The 7,836-nt window shown below is 35.9% G+C and overlaps 1 protein-coding gene across 1 annotated transcript; it reads right to left on the reverse strand.

Annotated features, from left to right (window-relative positions):
• Positions 1-630: 630 nt before the first annotated feature.
• On the reverse strand, positions 631-7,758 carry LOC113049157 (RIO kinase 2 (yeast)). Its single transcript, XM_026211242.1, has 10 exons — positions 7,576-7,758; positions 7,163-7,301; positions 6,962-7,078; positions 6,639-6,814; positions 5,677-5,765; positions 5,238-5,429; positions 5,058-5,150; positions 4,514-4,966; positions 2,568-2,658; positions 631-898 (listed from the first exon to the last, which is right to left on the reverse strand). Exons 1-10 carry the CDS (start codon positions 7,639-7,641, stop codon positions 737-739), a joined length of 1,578 nt encoding a protein of 525 aa, XP_026067027.1. The 5' UTR covers positions 7,642-7,758; the 3' UTR covers positions 631-736.
• Between the last annotated feature and the right edge of the window lie 78 nt (positions 7,759-7,836).

The following is a 7,836-nucleotide window of genomic DNA, read 5'->3' on the forward strand; positions in this document are numbered from 1 at the left end:
TGAATTGTGGAATGTTGTTAAAGAATCGTGGAGTGGAATAACAGCTGAGAGGTGCCACAAGTTGGTTGACTCCATGCCACACAGATGTAAAGCAGTTTTAAAAAACTGTGGTCATACAACTAAATATTAGTTTAGTGATTCACAGGATTGCTAAATCCCAGAAAAAAAAAATGTTTGTACAAAATAGTTTTGAGTTTGTACAGTCAAAGGTAGACACTGCTATTTTTTTGAACACACCCCTTTCAACTAATTGCCCAATTGCAAAGCCTTAAGAGCGTGCATATCATGAATGCTGGGTCTTGTTTGTTTTCTGACAATCTACTGAACCTACTGGTAACTTGTTTGCCACGTAGCAATAAAAAATATACTAAAAACCTTGATTATTCTGGTTAGTCACATTGTACTGCTATTATTTTGAACAATACTGTATATGTGTATCTTATCTTTATGATGTCTAAAGATAAGAAATCTATACCGGCTTCAAGTCATTTTGTTTTTGGTGAAAATACTAATTGCTTAAGACTTTTTGCAGAGTAGTGTACATGCAATGCATAACATGTAATTTGCTACAACTTCTATTATTTGAAATAAACCAGGTCAAACCATAAATAAAGCTAAAGACAACTCATGTCGCAGGATTAAGGATTTTTTATTATTAATTTCATGGATACAGAAGCAACTCTGAAAAATGTTAGAAGTCCTAAAGTCACATCATCAAAAGATTTCAGGGCCATCCTCAGCCCCAGAAGGAAGCTCCCTCCAAACTGCTCTTGATGTTGTTCTGATTTTCTCTCCTCTCCTTGGTCACCAGGTTGGCTTCACCTTTCTGTAGACGTCTTCTCTGAGCAGCCTTCTGCTGTTTTGTGAGCTGTCTCTTCACTTTCTGCCTGATGGCATCCTGCATTGGGGGACAACCAACACTTCATTTTAATGCAACAACAAATCTCAAAATTTGCATCAGGAAAGCAAAATTATGTTTACTTTTTCCTGTTTATATATGCAAACCATTGTGACAGCAGGGTTAATTTCTTTGATAGTTTTGCCATTTTAAAGTGGCATATTATATTCATATAATTTATATATTATGTAAATATATTTAAAATATAAACATTCACTTATTCTTCTTAAATGTATACATGCATTTGTGTGCATTTATATATACCAAAACACATAGTAGACATTATGTAAACAAAAACATTTTTAATGTGATTAAATTGCAATTAATCGTTTGACAGCACTAATTATAATGAATTGCAGTCAAACTGTTATACAGTTAAATTTATTTTTAACTGTCTCATAACTGAAGTGTAAATTCTTACATTATTGTCCAATATTGTACTGTCGACAATTTATAAAAAATATTTTCATAACTGTAACATACATATTTACATAATTATTCAAGTGCATTTGATTAAAACTTGATACAGCAGCACTTTCGTCATCTTGTCTGATGCACTTAACCAAACATAAACACGACCTCCCCACCCACAAAACACATTTTCCACATGCCTCAAGCATATGATGGAAATGTTAAGCTCATTAGCATTTTGTGATTACACGTGTGATGGCGTGATGAGACAAAGTCAATAAAACCCATTACAAAGAGACATTTGTTGCATCCAGTGGGGCCATAATTACTGATTATAATGACTTATACTGTCTTTGCGTTGCATATCGCACTGAGTAAACAAAACCATGTCTGCATCTGTGATCAGAGAAACAACAAACAACAAGCTCAGATGGCAAATCCTTTACATATTTAAACCTAATTTACATACTGCGAGTCAGAGAGGCTACTCTCACAGGAAACAGTCCTTTTCCTCCATAAAATGTGCTTCACATATCTGAATATTTGGGTTATGCTTTTCTGTAACAGTATTGTAAATACAACTTATCGACTGATTTCTAGTCGTGTTCTCTTTTGGAAGGCCAAACAAAGTAGCTTCGGTTTCACAACGAAACCCACAGCATTTCCACGACATGGCAGCGTTGTGGCAACAGAGAGAATAAAGGTGACGCCCTCTTTCTTTGCATGAACATTTGGGCGGAGTTATGCAAATCATCCCACATCATGACGTAGACGTGGGGACATGTTAGAACGAGACGTTTAGGAGGGCATGGCTGAACTTTTATAAAGACTATTTCTTTGGATTTCAGATTTTAGTCTTTGCAACATTAGAGATCTTCTTTATGCACCAAGAGCTTGTAACACTCCAAAGAGAAAGAAAAATTTTAAATCGCATTATATGACCCCACAAAAGCCGGAAAACACCGCTGTAGTCCAAACGAGCTGTTCGTTGTACTTCTTAAGAAGCGATCTCCCTTTGGAGTGGACTTTGCAGATCTTTTTAATGCCCAAACATACAGACTTAACACTCACTAAAATTGAAAAAGTCAAAAAGCATAGTAGGACTCCTTTTAATTTGATAGGACAGTGTAGAGGGGACAGGAAACCAAGTGGGAGAGAGAGAGAGGGGACAGGATCGCTGCCCATGAGATTATCGGCACAGACACATGGGGTGTAAACTTTTAATTATATAATTCATATATTGAAGGGTTGTACTCACTGGTGGTATAGTAGAACAACTGCCAACACTTCCAATGCTCATCTCGCTGGTTGTTCTCCTTCTGTGCTCATTCTCAAGGCTCACTTGGTCTCTGTGGGATCACATGCATCACATCATTAAATATAAGCAAAAAGGTTTATGACAATTGACATTCCTCATTAAATCTAATCATAATTCCTGAACAATCTTTGTTTCCAGTGCAGCTCTCAAACCAAATATGCCATAGAATAACTGGTTGTGTTAAGAAGAATACTTAAATTAGGCTTTTCTGTTTATTCTGTCATCATTTACTCACCATCATATCGTTCATCATCAGAACATATTAAAACATTTTTACACTAAATATTCTCTCGTGCTTTTTGTCCATCCACTGTAAGTCCACACAATTTACATTTTCAAGCTTCAAAAAGTGCATAAAGACAATGGAAATATAATACACAAATGAAGCAATTGAATCTTTCGAAGAATATGTAGTCATTTTAAATGATGAACAGCTTTACTTTAGCTATTTATTCACATTTAAACATTGATAAACATACAGTGATCATAAAAGTACAGTTCACCTAAAAATGATAAATTGATGTTTATCTGCTTACCCCCAAGGCATAAAAGATGTAGGTGACTTTGTTTCTTAAGCAGAACCTCCACCTACCTCTCAAGTGGTCCACTGACACTATCTACAATCTCAATTAAGAGTGTCAACGGTCCATTTGAGAGATAGGTGGCGGTTCTAGATACTATAGTTATAAGTCATTGATCTGCCATAAAGCAAGAAGATGATACCTCAGGCGCCTGCACAAGAGTTCTAACAGACATTGCGTGAATCAGAGAAGAAAAACTGTTCAGTTTCTTGCACAGACCGATAATTTTGTGTCTTTACACATCAATGTATGGTCAAGAGCCACAGGGTTTAATTTGGATTTGTCTGTGCATGTTTTTTTTTACTCTCATATATTCTGTTACCATTGTCATCCATTGTACGACTGAGAGACTGCACCGGCTGAAATTAAAAATCATAAATTGTGTTCTACTGAAGAAACAAAGTCACATCAAATAAACATCAAATTTTCATTTTTGGGTGAACTATCCCTTTAACTGTATTTGCTTGATGTGCAAGAACAAATAGGCCTGCTGCAATAATTAATGTACTGACTTATCGCACAATTACCTCAATCGTACATTACCTCAATTTTTTGTGACGCAATATATATTGCCCATTATATTTACATAAATCTTAAGGTCACCATGTTTTTTTTGCATTTCACTTGCACCTGTGTCTTTTGCAGGAAAATGAATCTATTTGAATCGATTATTAATGAAATAATTTTCATTTTTGGGTGAACTATCCCTTTGCTTGATGTGCAAGAACAAATAGGCCTGCTGGAATAATTAATGTACTGACTTATCGCACAATTACCTCAATCGTACATTACCTCAATTTTTTGTGACGCAATATATATTGCCCATTATATTTACATAAATCTTCAGGTCACCATGTTTTTTTTGCATTTCACTTGCACCTGTGTCTTTTGCAGGAAAATGAATCTATTTGAATCGATTATTAATGACATAATTTTCATTTTTGGGTGAACTATCCCTTTAATAACGCACAAGAACAAACCTCTTCTCAATCATCTGGATTAGTTTCCCGATCTCTTTATGAAGTTTTTGAAGCGTCAAAGTGGCAGTTATAAAAGGCAGTGCATGGAAGGAAATCTGACAGCATTCTGTCATATAAAATATCTTAAAAGTTATCGTTAAAGCCTAAGAAGGAACCTCATTGGACTGAGCAAATGAGAAAATTTTTCATTTTTGGGTGGACTATTCCTTATAGGTTTTATGAACAGTAGCTTTATAGCATTATGAAAAGGTTGGGTATGTGCAAGCAAGTTACGATTATAGACATGAGTCACATTACACCAAACGACATAAAAAGGATTCCTTACCTGAAAGGCCTAAACTCTTTGTTGGATGCAGACAGGTCAACCAAATCAGGGCACTCATCCTCTACCTCATTCTCCTCTTCCCCCTCCAAGTCTTTGGAAATATCAGAAACAGTTTCTTTCTGAATATCCTCTGAGGGGATCTGCTCTTCACATTGAGCTCCCTCGAGTTCCTCTGTGGCGTTCTCTTCTGTTGGAGTATCCTTACTAATATTTAGCCCTTCCAGCTCAAGCATGGCTTTTTTATACTCCTCTATGCTAATAACGTCCTCTGAGGCGGCTTGTTGTGTTTCGTCAGCAGACTCTGAGATGTTATCATCATCATCATCATCATCATCATCATCTTCACTGAGTCCTTCACCCTCTGGACCTTCAGGGTGGAGCAAATCATCATCCTGCTGTAGCTCCTTGGTGTATCCACTAGCTGAGATCTCCACATCGAGCGAGCAGGCTCTTCTGCAAAGAGGAATGTGTCACTTAGTTAAGTCTCTAAAGTCTAGACTGTCTAAAGTCTGACTATAACAAAGAAAGCCATTAGAAAAATTACCTGATATCTTTGAATGTTGGATAGAGTTCACTTTCATAGTTGTATCTTTTTAAGAAGAAATCTCGAATACACTTGACATCTCGATCAAAGTACCTTTTGCAGAACAGTTAAAAACTTAATTTTAGTGCCAAGGCTTGTTATTGAATAATTACCGCTATCAGTTTTACATGAGATAGTCACCATTCTCCATTTGCATGTGAGGTGGAGACCATCTGAGGGAAGTCAATCATTGTGACGTTGTCGTTGTCATCAAGCATGAGGTTAAATTCGTTGAAGTCACCATGGATCAGCCCATGATTGGCAAGTTTAACTATTAGCTCCATGATTTCACTGTACAGTGCAGCAGGGTCTTGAATTTCTCGAACCTGACACCTACATGAAAATTACAGCAATGTAACTACTCGCCATGTGTAAAAAAAAAAAAAAAAAAAACAACAACTAAAAACTTAAGTGGTATATCCTTTCTATTAAAGAGTTGTACAAGACAGATTAATCCAACACATCACTTCACAGTTTGTCAGCTGTCAATGAACTTTCTATACAAGTAAATATTTAATGCAAGAAAATAAAGCAGTGTGTTAAAGTCTGTTCATCTTAAGCAAAGTGCAGGTAAACTCACAGTGGGTAACCATTAATGAACTCCATAACCACTGCATGTCTGTTGTAGTCTACTGGCTTTGGAACAGGAAACCCTCGATCATATAATGCCTGTAGAAAAACAAGGACTCTTACAATAAATCCATATAAACATTAACCAAGAACTAGCGGTTTCTCAGATAGAATTTTACTTTATAATATATCATCAATATACAATAATTTATGTTCAAAATTATTTCAGAGAAGATTTGTATCTAGCATAATGTATGTCTAGTATATCTGTTGCAAGGGTCAACAGGGAATGATATAGTTGTTGGGCATGGCACACAAATAGACTCCATACCTCAGAATACTTAGAATCAGGACTTTGTGGTTATTAGTTATGGGTCAATTATACAATAGCAGTAGTTATTATTATTTCTGTCAAACGATTAAATCGCATAAGTTACAAAAATAAGTTTTTGTTTACACAATATATGCATGCGTGTTGTGGATATGTATTATGTTTATATAAATGCATGCATGTAATATGTTATGTTTATATTAAATATATTTATTTATAATATAAATTATATGAATATAAATACATGTCAATATTTTCAAAATATTACTGTGTATTTATATATACATAAATATACACAGAAAACATATTACGCAAACAAATATATAAAATTAAATTATATTTATGAGTTTATCTATTTGTATTACAGGAGATGTACGAGATGGACATAGAAAGGGGGCAAAGGGAGGCCTCAGAGTCCAAAAGATTAAAATCCACTGTGCTATACGAATAAATCTAATGCATTGTAACAAAAAATTTTTTTTTCCATTTTTAAACGCATGTATTTAACAATAAATGTAATAATTTGAATACTTGAAAATCTGCACTTTGACACTGGCTTGTCCCAAAAAAAAAAAAAATGCAAATGTGTGTCTGTTCACAGAGTACAGAAAAAAAATCCTCTTGGAATATTTGGCTATCACCTTCATGTAAGCAAACTCTTTCATAGCAGAGAGCCGGGACAGGTACAGCCATGAAATCTTGTTTCTGTGCTTGTGGTAATCCCTCTTGTTCTTCAAGTTCCTGAAGGATGTCCGTCCCAGTCTGTGAAGTTTCATAGCAAACTGCTCCCCCTCAGCATTTGCAACAATGTAAATATCTGAAATATCAAAAAGGGTTTATATTTCTTGAAAAATGAATAATATGTGACAAACATTTGAGAGGTTGGGGGGGGGGGGGGGGGTATTCAACATGTGTCAGACTTCTTAATGGGAACAAATAAATTCCAATGAAGAATGACCCAGACCTGACTCTTTGCCGACTCCCATCTGGTTTCCAACTGACACGATAACATCCCTGGATGAAAGTGTCTTCAGTACCAGGTAATCATAGCCACCGTAATTCAGCCGATACCCCTGCACAGCTACAGAAAGAAAAAGCGGTCAAAGGCTGCACTCATTCACAAAAAAAAACATTAGAGAATGAAAATGAAGACAGACGCCTTTACCTTTACTGCGTTCATAGGCCAGTAGCTTGTGTTTGACCAGCTCCCGCAAAACCTTGTTACATCCTCCATGCTTGAGACTGGCAATAGACGCAATCAGACTTACTGGGACGATCTCGTGGTTCTTCATGCCCATTTCCACCTATAAAAACAAACCACGACTACTGAATCATAACTGGAACTTATAAATTGGACTGACATCTAATGGATCAAGATTCATAAACAGAACGTGAACTAACGTTACATTTAAATGCCATGATACAATGATACACACTCAAAAGACAGCTCAATATGAATTAGCTAACGATAAAGGTTGAATCTTTATTTTGATTCAGACACATACGCTTGTAGCTCCCCATATAACGTTAGTTGTAAAAAAAAAAAAAACGATATGACCTCTTTAAACTGATACATACCGCTGTCAGGACTCGAAAATCTTCCCTGGAAAGATACCTCAAGATAACGACATTTAATTTTCCCATGGTGGCAAACACGTTGTTTCCTAATTTTCTAAATATTCCTATTTTGTTTTTGTAATGCGTGATTTGTTCAACCAGCTATTCCACATGTTCAGACCGGAAGAGAACAGTATTCTGACGTGACATCCGTGATTCTGACGGGGCAGTGCTTCTCCTAGCGGCCTGGAGTGGAAGTGTCTTCTGATATTCTTTCATCAT

Source organism: Carassius auratus, chromosome 30 (genome assembly GCF_003368295.1).
Source record: "Carassius auratus strain Wakin chromosome 30, ASM336829v1, whole genome shotgun sequence".
Lineage (NCBI taxonomy): Eukaryota > Metazoa > Chordata > Actinopteri > Cypriniformes > Cyprinidae > Carassius > Carassius auratus.

Coding starts and splice junctions, on each gene's coding strand:
- LOC113049157 (XM_026211242.1), bottom strand. CDS start 7,641: ATGGGAAAATTAAATGTCGTTATCTTGAGGTATCTTTCCAGGGAAGAT. Junction 7,079..7,162: donor GGCCTATGAACGCAGTAAAG/GTAAAGGCGTCT, acceptor TTCTTTCTGTAG/CTGTGCAGGGGTATCGGCTG. Junction 5,766..6,638: donor AAGAGTTTGCTTACATGAAG/GTGATAGCCAAA, acceptor GTTTTTCTACAG/GCATTATATGATCGAGGGTT.